Source organism: Nicotiana tabacum, chromosome 4 (assembly GCF_000715075.1).
Source record: "Nicotiana tabacum cultivar K326 chromosome 4, ASM71507v2, whole genome shotgun sequence".
Classification (NCBI taxonomy): domain Eukaryota; kingdom Viridiplantae; phylum Streptophyta; class Magnoliopsida; order Solanales; family Solanaceae; genus Nicotiana; species Nicotiana tabacum.
The window spans coordinates 17,479,796-17,500,430 of NC_134083.1; the positions used below are offsets into that span (position 1 = coordinate 17,479,796).

Below are 20,635 nucleotides of genomic sequence, written 5' to 3' on the forward strand. Positions count from 1 at the left end.
TTGAGGAAATGACCGATAAGTTTGTAACGACCCATGCCGGAGCCAGGAAGGCCGAAACAATGGTAAACAATATATTCGCCATCAAGCAATCCTTGGGAGAAGGACTGAGGGACTTCCTCGCCCAATTCAACAAGGTAAGGATGACTTTACCAAACGTGTCCGAGGGGATGGCGATCGCGGCCTTTCAGAACGGGTTAAGTAGAGATTGTTCGAGAGCAACTAGAAAATTGTTGAGCTGATTGATGAAATATCCTCTAACTACTTGGGACAAGATCCATAATGCTTATTGGTGCTGAAGTACAAGCAGATGAGAACGACCTTAACGGACCAACCTATCGGTTCGTCTCGGTACAAGCCGAGTCCAGAAAATAACGAAGAGACAACATTAGGAGAGATCACCCAGTCTCACAATCCAACAGAGAACGAACCCAGCCATATGTTAGGGCCCACACCCCACATTCTCTCCACTATGAGGATGCCCCATTATTATATGCTCACAATTTTTGCGTATCACCTATAGAAATTATCTACGCCCTGGGGAAGCTCGGAACGAAGGTAAAGTGGCCGTCAAAGATGGAATCCGACCATAGCAACAGAAAATTCGATGCCCTCTGCGAGTTTCACCAAGAACGATGGCACAAGATAGAAAATTGCATCACCCTCAGGCAAGAAATTATGAACATGTTACGGCAGGGACACCTCAAAGAGCTACTAAGCGATAAGGGGAGAAACAACTTCGCTAGAGGACGTGAACACCAATGACCACCTAAGTCGCCATCACCAGCTCGTACTATCAACATGATCATCGGCGGCAGCGACGATGCCTCTACCAACGATGTGAAATTCACCAACACTCACAAGCTCAAGCGATCTATCACCCGCGAACGGTATGACGAACTCGAAGAAAGTATCATTTTTGATGAGTTGGATGCCGACAGTTTGACTTTCCCTCATAATGATGCCCTCGTCGTTACTTTACGCAATTTTGATACTGATGTCAAATGTATCATGGTGGACGATGGAAGTGGAGCGTGCATTATCCATCCCCGAGTGCTTACCCAAATGAGACTCGAGGACAAGATAGTGCCACGCTGCATCACACTAACCGATTTAATAATGCAGTTGAGCAGACATCAGGAGAAATTACTCTCCCCGTCTTGACCAGTGGCATGACGCCGCGGACGACATTCCAAATCATGGACCAGGCCACCGCGTACAATGCCATAGTGGGACGACCATAGATACATCCCATGAGAGCCATACCCTCCAGCCTATACCAAGTAATCAAATTCCCAACACCTTGGGGAATATTCAGCATACGCGGAGAACAACGTACATCCTGGGAGTGTTACCACATTGCCTTAGACATTATGATCACCCAACATAAAAAAGACAAAGAAAAAGAGACATAGCAACCAACAGGGTCGAGGTCGACACAAGATGAGACCAGGGACGTCATCATAGATCCCGAAATGGTCGAGGTTGCTGACTCGACCATAGAAGACCTCGACCCATCCAATTAGACCCCAATCACTATAGCAAAAAGGCCTACATCGACTACAAACTCCGAGAGCCAGGTAAATTCCGTAATTCTTAATGACTAATGCAGATTTGCTTGCCTTCAGCCATGCAAATATGCCGGACATCCCCAGGGATATTGCCACACACAAATTAAATGTCAACCCAATCTACCCCCTCCCTAGTAAGGCGGGTCAGGCATAAATTCAACCCAGCCATCAACGACGATGTCCGCGATGAGGTGGAGAAACTATTAGAGAATGGCTCCATCAGGGAGTCAAAGTACCCCAAGTGGATCGCCAACATAGTGATGGTCAAGAAGAAGAATGAGAAATGGTGGATGTGTATGGATTTCATAGACTTGAACAAAGCATGTCTGAAGGATTCGTTCCCATTACCACACATCGACCAACTCATCGAAGCAACGAACGGGCACGAGTTATTGAGTTTCTTAGACGCTTACTCAGGCTATAACCAAATACTTATGGAGGAAGAAGACTAGGAGAAAACAACTTTCATCACCTACCAAGGAACATACTGTTATAGGGTCATACCATTTAAGCTGAAGAACACATGAGCTACATATAAAATATTGGTCACGAAGATGTTCAGAGACCAGCTCGGTAAAACCATTAAAGTATATTTAGATGACATGCTGGTCAAGTCCGTAAAGGTAGAGGATCTTATCGGTCATTTGAAGGAAGCTTTCGACATATTAAGACGGTACAGAATGAAACTAAATCCAGAGAAATGTGCGTTTGGCGTAGCCTCTGGAAAGTTCTTGGGTCTTTTGGTATCACAACGGGGGATCGAGGTCAACCCAGAAAAAAACAAAGCTATCAAGGGGATACCAAAACTCTTGACCACCAAGAAGCAAGTCTAAATATTGACTGGTCGAATCGCCACCCTATCGAGATTCATCTCGCGGTCGTCTAATAGATGTCATAAATTTTTTGGTGTGCTTAAAAAGGACAACGGTCTCGAATGGACTCCCGAGTATGTCCAAGATCTGCGAGAACTGAAGGCATACCTATCATCACCACCTCTGCTTTCAAATCCCGAAGCTGGGGAGCACCTACTCATTTATCTAGCCATCTCCGAAGTAGCGGTAAGTGTAGTCCTGATCCGTGAAAACAAATGTACGCAATCTCCCATCTATTACTTTAGCAAGACACTCGTTGATGTCGAGACGAGGTACCCGCACCTCGAAAAACTAGCTCTGGCATTGGTCGTAGCTTCACGAAAGCTTAGACCCTATTTCTAGTGCCACCCTATCTCGGTCGTTATAACCTTTCCCCTGATGAGCATTTTTCATAAACTCGAGCTATCGGGGAGGCTGGTCAAGTGGACCATCGAGCTAAGCGAGCACGATATCACATACCAGCTGCACACGGCAATAAAGTCACAGGTGCTCGCAGACTTCAGTGCAAAGATAATGCATGAAGTTGAAAAGGAAGCCGCCCAAGCTTCCCTCCAAATATGAGACCTCTGGGTCCTATACACCGATGACACATCCAACACGTCATGATCCAGACTGGGACTCGTACTTGTGGTCCCTATAGGTAAAGTGATTCGCTAATCCATAAGGTGCCTGGATATGACTAACAATGAGGCCGTAATTGCACGGTTGAAGCTAGCACTCAAATATGGGGAGAAGCGGTTGAAACTCCGCTGTGATTCCCAGCTCATAGTCAAACAAGTCACAGGGACTTTCCAAATCAAGGAACAAAGGTTGCAAAAATATCAGACCAAGATTTACAAGCTACTGCCTGAGTTCGATGAATGTCAGCTCGACCATATCCCATGAACAGAGAATGCTAAAGCGAACGGCCTCGCCAAACTGGTCACAGATACCAAAAGCATCACAATCGGGGATAAAAGTGTAGTCCACCTCATCACTAGACCAAATTGAGGTAAGAACCGTAAGCTTAACTTGGGATTGTCGCAATTGTATTATCGCCTATTTACAGGATGACACACTCCCAAATGACAAAAAAGAAGCCAAGCAGCCAGATACAGTCTCCTCCATAGCGACCTATACAAAAGAGGACTTATAACGACCCTCTAGAAAAATGCTTGGGCCCAAACCAGACCCAGCGTGTCCTGGAAAAAGTCCATGAAGGCCATTTTGGTGCTCACTCCGGCAATCGAGCACTCGTCAGATGCCCCATATGGGCGGGATACTATTGGGCCACCATGAAAAAGGACGTATCAGACTTCGTGAGGAAATGCGAAAAATGCCAAAAGTACGCCCCTATGATTCACCAAGTAGGCGAACACCTCTACTCGGTCACCTCCCCGTGGCCGTTCATCAAATGAGGAATGGACATCGTGGGTCCCCTCCCAACAGGGCGAGGTAATGTACGATTCCTTTTAGTTTTAACTGAATATTTCTATAAATGGGTGGAAGCAGGAGTGTTCGCACAAATACGGGAACAAAAGGTAATCACTTTTATGTGGAGGAACATCATCTACCGATTCGGCCTACCAAAGGAGATCAGCTGTGACACCCCAGTTCACGGAAAAGAAAACCGCCGAATTCTTCGAGAAATAACATATCAAGAGGATACATTTAACCCCATATCACCCAACGGGTAATGGACAAATAGAGTGCTCCAACAAGTCCATACTAAACATCATGAAGAAAAAGCTCGAAGACGCCAAGGGACTGTGGCCAGAAGTACTGCCAGATGTATTATGGGCGTACCGAACAACTCCGAAGACGAGCATAGGAGAGACGCTCTACTCTTTGGTCTATGGGACCGAGGCAGTAATATCGGTCGAAGTCGGAGAACCCAATCTAAGGTACTCCCACGAAAGCGTTACGAGTAATGATGAGAGTAGAAGGCAGGAACACGACGAAATCGATGATCGAAGAGATATGGCATACATAAGAATGGTCGCCCAAAAACAATAAGCAGAACGCTATTACAACAAGAAAGCAAAGGTAAAGTCGGGTACTACATGCTCAAAGCCAAAACTCAAGCGAGCAAAAACTCATGGGAAGGCAAGCTGGGAACAAACTGGGACGGTCCGTACAAAATTACAGCCAAAGAAAACAAGGGTTCATTCCAATTAGAGACAATGGAAGGAAAGCAATTATCAAATAATTGGAACATTAGCCACCTCAAATACTTCAACTTCTAAGAGAACATGTGTCCCCCAAGTCGTACTCTTTGTCCCATTTGGGTTTTATCTTGAGTTTTGTCCCAATTGGGTTTTCTCAAAGAGGTTTTTTAATGAGGCGACAAAGGGAACACTTAGAATCGAAGTACGCGAGGGAGGGACTATTTTTACTCTTTTATTGCCAGACTCCTCTATACTCTCCAAGTCAAACAATGAAGAGACTAGGTAGACTGGGACTAGGACTGGAACGCCAACCAACACCCAAAATTTATAACTCTCTCAAAGTATATACTCAAAGCAACAACATCGAAGTAATAAGTACGTTTATAAGGGACACCTTTTTGTGTTAAGGGTATGTTCGACCACACTCGAAGAACACCTATCGGCCCCCGACCACGATATAAATAAAAGGTTAAGTTTCATCCAGTTCGAGAAACACCTATCGGCCCTCGGCCAGGACAACGAAAAGGTTATGTTCGACCCCGCTCAAACAACACCTATCGGCTCTCGGCCACGACTATGAAAAGGTTATGTTCAACTCCGCTCGAACGACACCTATCGGCCCTCGATCGCAATTTAATAAAAGATTAAGTTTGATCCAATTCGAAAAACACCTATAGGCCGCCGACCACGATCTAAATAAAAGGTTAATTTCGACCTAGTTCGAACAACACCTATCGGCCCTTGACCGTAATTTAATAAAAAGTTAAGTTCGACCCAGTTCGAACAATACCTATCGCCCCCCAGCCGCGATCTAAATAAAAGGTTAAGTTCGATCCAGTTTGAACAACACCTATCGGCGCTCAGCCGCGACTTAACACAAAAGGCCAAGTTCGACCTAGTTCGAAGAATGCCCACTAGCCCTCGGCCGCAAGTTAAAAAGGGAGAAAAATCAACCGTCTGAATAACACCCATCGACCCTCAGCCGTATTTCGACAAGCTTTGACATATACAAGAATAACAACAAAAGTACGAAGGAGCAAAACATGAAAAATACAGAAATAAACCACAATAAATAAAAAGGTGCAGATGAAAGCAAAACCAACTCCGATATTTATAAATAAAAGTTTCTTACAAAAGGCTTATGAAGACGAGAACAAAAATACACAAAAATATCAAAAATACAAAAAACTGCTACTGGCCACAACCATCACGATCTGTGACACCCTCGTCGGCCTGACCTCCAATATCTTCCCCGTCCTCGCCTGGAAGGTATATGGAATCATACCAGGCCTCGTCCTAAAGACGATCTATAGCTTCCTCGTCATCCCCATCTTCTTCACCAGGACGAGGCGTAGTTGGGTCATAGCCACAAGCGACCCGAATCTCACGGGCCTTGACCCAAGCATCCTCAAAATCCGCGGTAGGAACAGAACTTCCATGTGTAACTCATGCAGCACATCTAGTCGGGCCTCGGCATGAATCCACTCTTCATATAACTCGCAAGGAGCATTGGGGAAGCCAGAAGCTGAAGATGAAGAAGGTCGCGTAAGTAATTTGACCTTCTCAGCCTCCAGAGCGACAACCCAATCATAGAGCTCAAAAGTCTCTTTCTCCAACTCCCCAATCCTTTCATCAAGACGCTATTCTTTAAGATTCGCTTTCGACAACTAATTTTCTCGTTCAGATCAAAGAGTTCGGTTTGCCACTTTAAGAGATTCCCCCTCATCTGAGCCGCTGACCGAGCAGATTCCACCTTCTCTAGCTCCTCCATCTTCTCGGCAACCTCGCCACTAAGAGCCTCCTCCCTGTATTGACACTCCTCAAGTTGGCCCCGCAGCAGGACCACTTGGGCTTGGAGATCACTGCACTGGCTTTTACCCCCTGCTAAGCTCAAGCTCTTCCTCTTTGCTCCTCAATATCTCTTCGAGGACGCTACATTTCCCCACGACCTGCACCGACTCTTCGTCCCTTTCTTTCAAGTCATCCCTTAGCTGGCGCACATCGCCGCTTTCGTGGAGCCGACACCGAATCTCCCGATACTTTAACTTTGCATAAATGTCTTTACGTTTCTGCTCCCGAGAGCACTCTCGATCTCCAAAACGATCGCCTGAAAAACGAACGAAAGGAAATAGAACCTACGAAAGAGAGAAAATATAAGGAAAAGAACGGATAACAAATGTACTTACCCGAAGGGCGACACCAACAATGTTATTTGATAGGGTGCTATTATTTATAGTCTTGAGGGTCGTACCCTCAATTTCAGAATAAAGAGGACCGAGGGAGGGAACTATCTCATCGGTGTTCATAAGAAGATTACGATCCATTGGGATCACAATAGTCCTGGAGCCCCTTCCAACCTTACCTCGAGTTGAGTGAGCCCCCTATCGATCATTCTTAACTCGTTTGTGTCCATGTCAGAGTCAGATCTGATATCCTCTTCTATGACAGCTTTCCCTCTGCCTTCGGTCGTAGAAGAAACTTCTGCCGCAACCCTAGAAGACGAGGCCCCCTGTTGTCTGGGAAGAATAGGGTCGTCATTGTGTACCTCGCCCTCGACTGTGTCCTCCGCAAGACGCGTGCTCGTCTCCTCCAAGCGCGGAGCCTCGGGACCCTCATCGGGGCTCTCTCCAATATGCACTGTGGCCGTCTCTCGAAGAACAAAGCCACAATCCCCCAAATCTACGGCTATTGACCTCCCCCCCCCCCCCCCGCATCCACGACTCTCCTCTTGCGAGGCACTAAACCACCATCGTCAGGAGAGACGTCGTCCTCATCGACTAGTGAAAAAAGTTGAGGGGTCGAAGTAGCAGGTGGAACGAAAACAGGCTCTCGAACTGCGGTAGCCGAAGAAGAGACATGTACGAAAAATGCGGGAGTCGCGACCGGGATAGAAGCTGAAGGCACAGTAGCCTTCCTCCGAAAAGAGGGTACCGGTGCCCGACTCGTTTGAGAAGATCCCTTGCCTGAGAAAAAGGCCTCAAGTTAGCAAAATGAATCTACACTTAATGGGAAGAGATCACAGTCAAAGAAACGAAACCACCTGTCGAAGGAAGAACAAGTTTAAACTTCTTGAAGAAACACGACTAATCACGGATTCCCACGATATGGGGGAGGAGTCGTTCGACCCAGTCAGAGATATGAGCGACCAAAGGAGGAGGCGAGCTCTTGGCTACAGAAAAAGAAGGCGAGAAGTCAGAATTCGGGATCGAACAAACATAAAGGAAAAAATAGGTACTTACGAGTATAGTTCCAAGATTCAAGAAAGCCGTTGATGTTGGACACAATGTCCTCGGTTCTGACAAAAAAGAAGTTAAACCATAATTGACGACTGGCCTTGTCATCCATTTTCACCACCAAGCTTTTGCCCCTCGGTAGCGAAGGTTCAGCATTGTTCCCCTATAAAAGCTAGGGGTGAATAAATGTAATAAGTGTCTCAGCGTCAGTTCGACCACGGCCAGCTCGGCAAACTTAGTGAGCATCTTTATAATTTTATAAACGAACGGTGCGAGCTGAGCATGACAAATATCGTAGTAGCGACAGAACTCCTCCACCAGCGGAAGGAAGGAAAAAGAATAGCCGATTTGAAAGGGGTAGGCGTAGAGGGCGCAATACCAAGGACGGTAAACCTGTACCGTGTCCCCCTCGGCCGGGATCAACTCGATATGATTGGGAAGGCCGAGTTTGGCTTTGAGCTCCGCTAACTTATTTATCATCATTGTTGATTGAAAATCTCCAGGCGCAACCTCTGGTGCTTTGGTCAAATCAGATCTAGAGTTAGAGTTGCATGGGATTATCTCCTCCACCAACAGGAAAGCTTCATCCTAAACAATGGAGGAAACGCCCTCCCCATGGGGGGAACACCACCGCCAGGGGAGTAACACGACTCCCTTCACCAAAATCATAAGACACGTTTGACATGATTCAACGTAATGGAGAGAATAACAAGCAAAGAGGAATGAAGAACAATATAAGTCAACGAAACAAAGAAAAAAATTCGGAGAAGAAGAGAGCAATAGAAAGGTATGGTGTTTCGAAACGTTAGAAAGTGTAAACTCCAAAATTAGGTTCAAGGATCTCTATTTATAAAAACCATGGCACCAAAACCGAAAACGGTTCATCATGATTGGCACCAGAATCGAAGCGCAGGTCTAATCAAAGGTCATGCATGAAACGAAGCGATGCATCGGGAATGTGCATCATAATGACGCATGACATCATGACGTCATCCTAACCCGTGGACAACTTAAATCAAATAAATCACACGAAAAATTCGAAGCATTTAAAATATGCAGCTCACATAGGGCCACGTCGCATGCTCGTTGCAATAACCATGACCCGTGTAGTCCGCTTGATTAGCTCGACCACCAATAACATGATCCGCTCATCGAACCCGTCCGCGAAGTTGGCCTCAATAAGCGGAGGGACTAACTGTATGGGTCAAAATCTATCTCTAGAATACTTAAGTAAGGATGGCATTAGAAAAAAATTCCAAGGCCGCCACATGTCGAAGTGGTTTAAGGAATAATGAAGGCCGCGGTCGAAGAGTCAGCTAGGACTGAGGTCGAGGAGTCATCAAGGATCGAGGTCGAAGTCGAATACCCTCGACAGAGTTTAAACGGCTAGTTTCAAGATAAGACATTAAAGAGAATATTTTAGTGGATATTCTCTGCACTTGTATTAATAGGGATTCTAGGAACATGTTCCCTATAAATAGAAAGAGACACAATGATAGAAGGGGACATTCATTTTTGTAAAGAATACTTTGACTTTATAGAATAGAATCTGGTCTTATTACAAGCATACACAAATAACCTTTTTACTAAGATTCTTGTCTACACTTTTTCACTGGATCCGAGAATAACTCGAATATTCAACGGCTTATCAATCATCCATCATTGTCTAAGAGAACATCCAGTGATTTTATCCTTTCTTGGGGTGACTCACCCGTTTTATTTACATAAATGACATTTATTGCTATTCATTACTATTTAATGTCATACTTCATCTTTTAGATCACTAAATATTACTATTTCCGCTCATATTTATTATCATCCGGATAGGATACATTATATATTTGGTTTGACATGCGTAGCTCTATCTATGGATATTATTTTTAACTGAGATTAACTCTTCTTCAAACAAATCTAATTGGTTGAGCCAAAATCAGTATTTTTTTGGTGAAACACAAGGTTCATCGAATATTTTGATTTTGCCCATTCTTTCTTAAATTTTTCTCTAAACTCTCACTTCAAGTAAAAATATGTATGAATTTTACTAATATATTTAGAACATCTTATTAAGGGTCACGAATTATAAATTATTTATAACTGTATAAACTAATTTAAAGTGAATATTTACGCAGTCAAGTATGAAAGTTTAATGTCTCAAGAGAAATTACTAGCGAAAATATCGAAGCATAGAGAAGATAAGAAAAAGTGTCCAAAAAGTGGGTTTGTATGGGGAGCATGACAGCCACGCGTTCGACGTACTACTTGTAGATACTATAGGCATCAAACCAATTACCTCAACGCAAACACAAATTTACCACTGAAACATCACCCACTTATTTCCAATCTCCTCCTCCTCCTCTTCTACTTCTTCTTTCTTCGTTTCATCAGTTCATCAAACAGCTAGCGAGCAAAGAAAAGGAAACTGCAAAGGAATAACAAAATTTAAAGGCCAAAATTATAAAGAAAATGGCCCTGCAAACACCCACTAGAATTCCAGCTACTCCTTTAGCTCCAAATGGTGGCAACAGTGGTCTTCGGCAGCCACCAAATAGTTTAGCTCTGAAATCTTCATTCTTTTCTCCATCTGTTCATCTATTGCTCCCACCTCCACCATCGTCTCGTGCTGCTCCTGCTACTGCCCCTAAGTTTTCTATGCGTGTTGCCTCCAAGCAAGCTTATATTTGCCGGGATTGCGGGTAATCTACTAATTAATATTAACCCCTCTGTCTTGTTTCTACTTAGTCTTGAGTTGTTGTTGCCAATAGCGATGAAATTAGGATTTAGAGTTTGAATTTCAAAGGCGTAATCAGGATTTGAAATTTATGGGTTTTAAAACTACCATTGAACTCATACCGAGTTTAATTACTGGATTTGTCTGAACTAGTAGCTGGCATTGTAACTCTGACCCGAGTGAATTTGATGTTAAAGCAAAAATATTGGATTTCAGTTAAACTCAAAAAACTGCTCAAAAGAATTCTGCTTTATGCTTTTCATGGCATAGTAGTAGTACTAATCTATGTCTTGGGATGAATGTGGTGCAGGTACATTTACAATGACAGGACTCCTTTCGAGAAACAATTACCTGACAAATACCTCTGTCCTGGTAAATACCCTTTTATAATCATTGCATCTAACCTTATACTAGTAACTTAGTTGTAAAAAGACCAGCATCTCCTGCCATTATCGTTATTTGTGATTGTGCAAAATACTTGGGAAGCAGTGTCTATGGTCACAATTAGCTAACAATATCTTATGTTTTCTTTGGATTGAAATCAAAGTGGAATCTTTTCCTCTTGAATAATTAGCGATACCACAGAAAATATGTTACTACACTAATTTGGCTTTGTGGCCAACGAAATTTTCTATGAAAGATGAGCTCATACTTAAATAAGATAGGAGTAGTATTTATCTGGAGTATAGACACCATAATATGAAGGTTCAACATCGATAAACTAAGAATTTGATCAGTCTAGGTGTGATACAATACAAAGAAGGGGACCTTGGGCCTAGTTATTATTCCTATAATTACCGGATCAAATATATTATTAAAGGTATAACTCTTAAAAGAGGAAGAAGCCGAGCTACAAGAAAAATTCCCACGGCTACCATGGTAGAATACACTTCAGAATTCAAATTCAAAAGTTAGCTGATCGGATGAGAATTATTCAAAATCATATAAGGAAACCTCCAGACCCTTCCACAACCGATATACGACTCTAACACTGCGAAGTTTATGTTTTACTAATTACTATAATGAGTTGAATATTCAAAAACTATTATCTAAAGATAGAACTAAATATGAAAAAAAAAGTTGCGGAAACAATCCTTCTAAAAAAAAATTTGGGGAAACGTCTTAATAGTTTTTTAAATAGGAAATAGATAAAATGAAAAGTTCAAAAAGACAAAATGAAAATACTGATAGTGGAAACTAGAAAAAGGAAAAAGAAAAAAGTCCAAATGGGAAGGAATACCTGTTAGCTCAACACTTTGTGACCTATCCATTATCCAGATGCAAACTTTTAAAAGTTCACCAATTTACTTTTTTCAATCTTGTAGTTCCTCTTATAGGGCTTCTGTATGTGTTACAAGTTACAACTGTACAGTAATAACCGTACCTGAATTCCCTGGGTTCATTTGTGATTTGCAGTGTGTGGAGCTCCTAAAAGAAGATTCAGGCCATATGAACCTAAAGTAACCAAAGATGCTAATTCCACAGAGGTTCGTAAGGCCAGGAAAGAACAGTTAAAAAGAGATGAGGCTATTGGGTAACTTCTTTTCCTTCAAATTTCACCTTTTCTCTTTTTTATCAGTTCTTGAAGGGGGAGTCTTGGAGCAACGGTAAAGTTGTTTCCGTATGACCTATAGGTCACAGGTTCGAGCCGTGGAAGTAGCCATTAATGCTTGCATTAGGTTAGACTGTCCTTGGATGCAGTCCTTCCCCAGACCTTGCGTAATGCGGGATAGCTTGTGCTCCAGGCTGCCTTTCTCAGCCCTTCTCTTTTATCAATTTTCGTTCCTCATTTGAACACTAATCAACATAATCCTTGATGATTTTTCGCGTTGTAGGAATGCTCTGCCTATTGCCATTGGAGTTGGAGTTGCTGCACTTGCTGCTTTATACTTCTACATCAACAACAGTTCCTAGATTGAATTGGAGCAAAAATGTCGTCTTCAGATTACCAGAGATCTAGGAGATTGTTAATTGTATTGAAGTTATATATACAATTGTTTATTCTATCCATTCATTCTCTAAATTCCACTCCTATAGAGATGGAACTATGTAATTTCTAATTCGTCGACCTACATACAGAATTCCACCATTAATCGTAAATGGGAAAGGCCAATTCCTCTATTATTTTCACAACATTTTCAATCTCAGCTTTCAAAAAACCCTTTGATCAAATTCTAACGCATTTTCATGGCCAAAGATGAAAATTTTTGCGGGCAATAGCTGAAAATCCAAAGAGAGCAAATTATTCTTCACATAATGTTAAATAAGACAAGATGTATACATGGTGGGAATATATAACAAAAACATTTCCTTATCATTTTCTAGAGTTTTAAAGAGTAATGAAATTGAATGACATGATAATTACATAAGATGTAAAACATGGTATGAGGACATCTTAATGTTGATTGAATTATATGAGATGGAATAAGAATTTTTGTTATTTGTGAAGAAAAATGATTTTCGCCTACCAATTGGCTAGATTTTAAGAGGACCAACATTTTCTTTAGGAAGAACATTTTCTATTGTACCAAACACTTGGTGCTACCAAATACTTAGCAATTGTTTTTCGCATTGGCTGGGACATACTTTTAAGCTGGTTTGACCAGCTTTTAAACCAATTTAAACACCCCTATGTCAACAATGGTAGGTCAACTAAAAGTAAGATTAAAGAGAAAGCAAAAATAAGTAAATACATGAAAAGTTGACCAATTTATGGTGTCTAAGAACAACTCAAGAATGAATTATTAGATACATGAAAATGCAACAAGAATCAGCGCAGCAAAGAAACATCCATAGCTGCTCCCATGAGTCTGCCAATCGAAACATCATTACTAACAAAACTATCAATTACAGGAGATATTTCTTGTTCCTTGGACTCTTTGAAACAGTAAACAGGGGCTTGCCAATTCGGATCCTCTAGCACTTTTCCTACTTCGAAAGTCATTACATGCGCGATCATACCTGCACCAACCCAAATTTATGATACTAAATTTAATTTATTAGAAGGGAGCTTTGGAGCAACAATAAAGTTATTTCTGTGTGACTTATGAATCACGGGTTGGAGATGTAGAAAGTAGGTTGTTTACATCAGACCCCTTGTGGTGCGACTCTTTGCCGAACCTTACATAAATGCAAAATGTTTTATGCACCAGACTGTCTTTTTTCTTTTTTTAGTAACGTCACACAATTACTTTTTTAATTAAAGTACCTAAGTGAAGTCTTAAGACTACTTTTTTGTCACGCTAAAATAATTGAATTTTACTTATATAACAGGAAAGTTACTAAATTTCACCTACTATAATGATAAAATCTTCCCATTAAGATGACCTTACTGATATAGCAAGTACAGTTTTTTGACTTCAATTCAATTATTTTGACATGGCAAAAGCTATTAACTTTAGTGTTAGTATACAATTCAGTGACCAAAACGTGAAATTAACTAGACCATTCGAACACAGTCAGTTCACATTCTGCTCTATAACCTAAACTCCAAAACAACACAGCAATAATTAATAATTGAATTAAGAAATCAAACCAGAAAATGCTACCTTAAAAGACTTGTAATTTAAGCATTACCCGTGAAGAAAGCCCAGTAAACGGGTCTCTTAGTAACAACATCCTCATAGTACCAAATGAAATCAACTTTTTCCCATACATTGCAGAGAAACCCATCCATATATCTCTGTCCCAAAAACTTTCCGCCTTGTAGCCAATTAGGCCTAAGAATTCCCACTGGAAAATGCATGACCCTACATTCCTTGTTAGCGTCCAAAGTGTAGTAATAAGAAGTGCCATTATCCCATTCCAAATCGTAAAGAAGCTTTCCCAATTGGTTTTGGATTATGTTGAAGTTCCTGCCATTGGGATAATCGTACCACAAATCCACAACCTGGAGATTCCCTTTGGTGTTATTCATAAAGAGAATCGAGTGGAATTGTTTTGGCCATGGGGTAGGAATTGGGTCGCTGGATTTTGAAGCATTGATTAAAGTGAAGCAAAGAGAAGATGCCGTTAGAAGGAGGAGGAGAGCGGAAATTGTAATGGGTTTGCCTGAAATCAACATTTTTTTTCTTTCTCTTACTGGAAAGGCACTGATATAGTGATAAAAGAAATTTTCCCTTTTGGTTGCCTTTAACCCATATCAAGAAAGGGTAAAGGACAGAAAAAGCAGAACACGTGGAGAGGTTTCTGTTGAGTAAAGGAGAGCAATACATAGATAAGGTAGCAATAATAACTAGGGTAAAAAAAGGAAAATCACAATTATAATTATGTAGCCGTTTACTCCATTTCTCTGTGTCTACCTCTATCATAGTTCAAAATAATAACGTTTAAGACTTTTATAATCCCATCTTTGTCCACATCTGTTTATTAGTTATTCTAAAAAAATTGGGATAATGAGCACTAAAATAACAGGCAGGCAAAAATGGAATAATCCTAGGGCGTATCCTCCAAATTTTTAAAGATTATTCAGCTCGTACAATCTTTTCAAAAACCAACGACCAAATCACATCGAAAACCATTCCAAAAGAACACAAACGAACATCGGCCCAGAAGAAGAAGAATGCTCTCCAATTTCTTTTATTGGAACATAAAAAAATAAAATAAAAAAGTAATCGAGGATAACACACAGCATCTATCAGCACATTACTGAGGCCTTATTGCAACATATATAAGATGCTATATTTATTCATACACATGCATAGAAATTAATCAAGTTCCTTTACAAAACTATAGATTAGATGTTCTTTGACACCTCCCAGCAGAAAAAGGGATCTACTGATTTCCAGCAATAGGCGCATCTCGACCTCTCTTGATATCATCCCATCCTCTAACCCAAGGTTTTCCTGGAACAGCCCGAGTCTCAGGAGAAGCATGTTTGTCAAGGTTGTTCATAACCTTTTCACGCACAGCAGAAAACACCTACAGCCCAAGTACCGATCAGATTAAATAAACATCCAAACAAAACCAATCAGATAAAGCAGCAATTCTATATTGGTTCATGGCTCACAGGATTAGTGATTATTGCATCTGGCGGTTGCTCCTGACCAGTCAGCCACTTCCACAAATCCGGATTCTCCTACAGGCATAAATAGAATAAACTGAATAAGACAGCTCAAGTTCATCATCACAAAGGAGAAATTTGATTGCTACGACCATTCTACTGCATCTAAACGGGTTACCTGTCTTTCTTTTTCCTTCATTCTTTTAAGGGGGATGGGGGGGGGGGGTGATTTGGGGGGGGGGGGGGAAGGGGGCACGGTGAGGAGGTATGAGAGATGTTAGTTCATGGCAAAGGATCAGACGACCATATTTGGCAGAATCACAGAGAGAAAACAATGTGAACATTGCAAAGAGTAGTTTTGAACCAAGTTTGAGTAACTATACTTCCTGATGATCGCTAACTCGAGTCAATGTGGTGCATATATTCTATGCTCCCTGAATAACATACAGGAAACCAGCAGAACTTCACAGCACTGCTCACATTATTTGATCTTTGAGTTGTAGACCCACTACTAACTCAATGTGGTCCCCATCCAACCTTCCAACTTCTTCCTATATGCTTTTTTCCCTTCTTCCCCTTTGTACGCCTTAATTTTACACTCCATAACTTTTGTTTTCCCTTTTCCTAGCATATTTGCGAGTTCTCCGGGAGAGGCAATCTGAATTTGGGAGGGTGGTCTGAGTATGAACACAAAAGAGGGGAATACGCCTATGGTACATTATTTTCCTTCGTAAGTAATAGTAATTAAAAATATTAAGCCCAATACTGACACACTGACCTAGCACCAAAAGTACCAGAATATTGGGCTCATAGCATTGACTGTCATTTATATGAGTTATCCTGAATCAGTTCAGACCAAATTAAACACTGGTCTCTAGGTCTGGCTTAAAACATCAACTCCCAGTACTGAATATATTCATATATATGAAGTACATCTGTACACGGCATAATAGATTTATACAGTGCAGAGCTGGCTGTCAAATTAAAGCACCAAGAAGCAAGACACCCAATGTTAGCCCAAGGCATTAGCTCAATAGTCAAGGATTTAAAGTCCCTCAGCATAACAATGCTCCTCTTAATCCCCGAAGCCAAGGAGTAGGTACCCGTAGGAACAAAAGTAGATGCACCTGGAAAATCGCCTATACTACACTTCATGAAACTACTGAACATATGCTATAACAGCTAATCAAAGAAACGATGGGAACTACACAAATGCTAGTCAATGTATATCCCTCAAGCACAGTAAAAATCATCACCCTGCGGCCTGGACAATTGTAACCACCAATGCCAACATAGAGCAGTTGTCTCTCAGTGCCCTCCCAAATTCATACTCAGACCGCCCTCCCAATATCTGAGCAATCTGAGTACGAACACAAAAGAGGGGAATACTCAGATGGTGCATTATTTTCCTTCGTAAGTAACAGTAATTAAAAATATTAAGCCCAATACTGACCTAGCACCAAAAGTACCAGAATATTGGGCTCATAGCATTGAATGTCATTTAGATGAGTTACCATGGACAAGTTCAGATCAAATTAAACACTGGTCTCTAGGTCTGGCTTAAAACATCAACTCCCAGTACTGAATATATTCATATATATGAAGTACATCTGTACACGGCATAATAGATTTATACAGTGCAGAGCTGGCTGTCAAATTAAAGCACCAAGAAGCAAGACACCCAATGTTAGCCCAAGGCATTAGCTCAATAGTCAAGGATTTAAAGGCCCTCGCATAACCATGCTCCTCTTAATCCCCGAAGCCAAGCTTAACCCCCCCCCCCCCCCCCCAAAACCCACTCAAAAGAAAAATGAAAAGGGAGAAGTAGGTACCCATAGGAACAAAAGTAGATGCACAACCTGGAAAATCGCCTATAATATAACAGCTAGTCAAAGAAAAGATGGGAACTACAGATATGCTAGTCAGTGTATATCCCTCAAGCACAGTAAAAATCATGACCCTGAGACCTGGACAATTGTAACCACCAATGCCAGCATAGAGCAGCTGCAGCTGGTATTAGATATTACCAGTATCCTCTACTAGATTGTTGCAGATTCCTCAGTGATTTGCTTATGAATTGAATCACTAGTCAGTTGTCTCTCAGTGCTTTCATGAAATTATCTTGCATGTTGTAAGTTTCCGCGAAGACCTTTCTGTAACAAATGCTAAGATAATCATAGACCTCACTATGCTTATCAATCATCCTATTTTCCCCATATAATATGAAACCATAAAAGAAGAGACGGAAAAAAAAAAAGTTCGAGGCAGAAGTTGAGATTTGTGTTAACAAGTTGTTGGGGGTCAACATGGGATTTTGTTAATAAATATTACATACGGGGGGCTGGAAAAGGGAAAGGGGTACAATTGCAATTGAACCCACACTTATTGAGGGTAAACTTCCACTAGTACCACTAGGCAATAAGTCTCGGTTAACATGTGGTTTATTCTTTGAGTTCAAATTGAGCAATGGCAAATTGATGCTATTGAGGATCTAGGGGGTGACTTTTCATGCCTTTTTCTCTTTTTGTTGGTATTAAGCTGACAATCCTATCATCTTAGTGGAACTTGGGGGTAAATGTTCATTGGCAGATGTCATATAAATGTAATGGGCTAGGAATTGTTGGCAAAATAATATTGTATTTCAAAAGATTTAGTAGAATTGTCATTCATGTACAAAGGAAATTTTACAAATGTCTTAGCATGTGTAAGTGTCTTTGCATCTAAATGTGCTCATTCATTTATAGATTTAAAGAAGTGGCAAAAGCCTTTGAAGAAGTGACGAACAAGGCGCCATGTTGATGACAAGAACAAGAATGCACGCACACAATCATGGCTATAAATAGCCATCATTACCTCAGCACTGGATACCAAGAAAATTAGCCTTGATCATAAGTTGTCATTACAAGCCTAAGCTACTATAATTCTGTCGTCCAATTTCCATCATTGTTCCCTTTTCTATAGATTCCTAATTGTTTCCTTTATTGTTCCTAACTTGCTAGTTTATTATTCAAATTTTGCTATTCCTATTCCCTCTAACAAGAGAAAGGCTTGTTCAAACTTGCGAAACATTCACACTGCTGAAAAAGATTCTTAGGACAGTGAAGGCTAATTTTCTTGATGTCTATTGATGAAGTAATGATGGCTATTTATAGCCATGATCGCCTCCATTCTTGTGCTTGTTAGCAGCGTGGCTAACCTTGTTTGCCACTTATTCAAAGTCCACATTTAGATGTAAAGACACTTGTCCTCTACAAGATTCCTATTTTTCTCTTTATTGTTCCAAACTTGTAGGTTTATTAATTAATTTTGTCGTTCCTGCTCCCTCTAATAATAAGAGGTAGGCTTATTCACTCTTGAAAAACTTTCACACTACTGGAATAGTTTTTTAGGACACGACTTAAGCAAATTTGTGTATCTGTTTTTTCATTTTCACTAGATCATTCACCTTGGATACTTGAAACATACTAAAACCCCAAAAGAAAAAGAAAAAACAACATAACAAGATCCTATTACGAGCTAGAGCAGCAAAAGCATGATCTCTAATTATCGGCATACAAAAAGGAGAAGTCCAAAGGAAATAAGAAAAAAGAATTATAATGAAAAACAAAGAAAATTACCAGGTCAAGGACATGAACAAGGGACTTAATTCCATTTTCGTCCATGGATTGTATATGTTCCTCCACCCATTTGCCCAGAACAAGGTCCAGCTCCAAATACCCTCTTTGTTTACTACGATAAATAAGCCTATATCCATACAAAATAAAACCACCAACAACATATCATGAACCCGCTGGAGGAACTTATAACCCATCATATTAAATAGTAAAAGCTTAAAGTCACCTGTTAAATAAACGTCTTTTGCTCTCTTCGTTGGAGAGATCAATATTATTTGGCGACGAAGCCTCGTTGGAAGTAATGAAACGCGAAAATGTTCCAGTCAAAGGCCTAAACAAGCAAATATAATTAATTTTTTTTTACAGATAACAGGTAAAGAGAGTAAGAATGTTGGATTTTTGAAACCTGTAAAGATTATGAGAGGGGAGCGTGGAGGTTGCAACAGATGTCCCGTTAGAGGAATTGAGGATCCGAGGAATGGTGAAGAGGAGTGCCCTTCTTAAATTCGCCATTCTTTTAGAGTTTTAGTCCCACAACTATGTTATTTTGAGGATCAAAACTCAAATCAGACTTTTGTTGAGGAGAAGATGTTATTCGGTTTGGAATTTAAGTTGGAAGGCGGTCTGCCTAATGCGGTGCGTGGCCTTTTGACGTCCACTTGGAACCCGCTTGGGAACACTCAACTTGGGCTGGACGCTTTATTCGGTAATCGCTATTTAAGGTCCGGCTCGGTCCGTTGAGTCGATTTGACTAGGCATAATTCAAGTTTGATCAGTGCTTCCCTTAAACTCTAGTACTAAATAGAATATTTTGTAACTAACTAAATAAGATAATTGCATATAAAAAATTACTTTTATCGTAATGATAATTACTGTGATAAAATTTATAATTGCGTCCTTCTTCGTGAGAAATAATTAAATATTTAATCAAATTTTAACTTAGAGTATGTTTGGAAAGCCCCCTAGAAATTGATTTGGGTGTAATTGAGTATAATTACCCAGTTTGGCATATTTGTCATGCCAAGTAATTACTTAATCAATATGGTATAATTGGAGAAGTATAATTACTCTCCAATTTTTAAGGGGAGGTAAGAATTGGTGGTAATTACACTGTGAAATTACAAGATTAATTTTTAATTTCTTTCCTTTTTGTTTTTATTTTAATTTACTTTTTATACTAACTTTTTATTTCAATTTCTTTTTATTTTAATTTGTTTATTTAATTTTTAATTTTTAATTTCTTTTTTAATTTTAAAATATATTTTTCTTTGTACATTTTTTTTCTCTACCTTTACGTGTGATTCCATGTAATTGATCGTATATTTTATTTCTTATTCGTTTTATTTTCTCCATTTAGCATAACTGAATTATTATTCTAGTTTTTGAAGCTACATCTCCTAATATTAGAAATAATGAGTCACTAGCAACCTTGGTATAGAACGAGTGATGTCATTAAAGTAGAATTTCGTTG

The 20,635-nt window shown here is 40.4% G+C and overlaps 3 protein-coding genes across 3 annotated transcripts; 1 reads left to right on the forward strand and 2 right to left on the reverse strand.

The window, feature by feature from the left end:
* The first annotated feature begins 10,041 nt into the window (after nt 1–10,041).
* Nucleotides 10,042–12,681, forward strand: LOC107805602 (uncharacterized). Its single transcript, XM_016629669.2, has 4 exons — nt 10,042–10,513; nt 10,859–10,920; nt 11,965–12,082; nt 12,384–12,681. Exons 1-4 carry the CDS (start codon nt 10,284–10,286, stop codon nt 12,460–12,462), a joined length of 489 nt encoding a protein of 162 aa, XP_016485155.1. The 5' UTR covers nt 10,042–10,283; the 3' UTR covers nt 12,463–12,681.
* A 533-nt stretch (nt 12,682–13,214) lies between these two features.
* On the reverse strand, nt 13,215–14,727 carry LOC107805597 (uncharacterized protein At4g14100). Its single transcript, XM_016629663.2, has 2 exons — nt 14,125–14,727; nt 13,215–13,509 (listed from the first exon to the last, which is right to left on the reverse strand). Exons 1-2 carry the CDS (start codon nt 14,609–14,611, stop codon nt 13,319–13,321), a joined length of 678 nt encoding a protein of 225 aa, XP_016485149.1. The 5' UTR covers nt 14,612–14,727; the 3' UTR covers nt 13,215–13,318.
* Nucleotides 14,728–15,098: 371 nt separating this feature from the next.
* LOC107769180 (succinate dehydrogenase assembly factor 2, mitochondrial) lies at nt 15,099–19,787 on the reverse strand. The gene is made up of 5 exons (XM_075251461.1): nt 19,571–19,787; nt 19,391–19,495; nt 19,168–19,294; nt 15,557–15,625; nt 15,099–15,468 (listed from the first exon to the last, which is right to left on the reverse strand). Exons 1-5 carry the CDS (start codon nt 19,675–19,677, stop codon nt 15,322–15,324), a joined length of 555 nt encoding a protein of 184 aa, XP_075107562.1. The 5' UTR covers nt 19,678–19,787; the 3' UTR covers nt 15,099–15,321.
* Nucleotides 19,788–20,635: the final 848 nt, after the last annotated feature.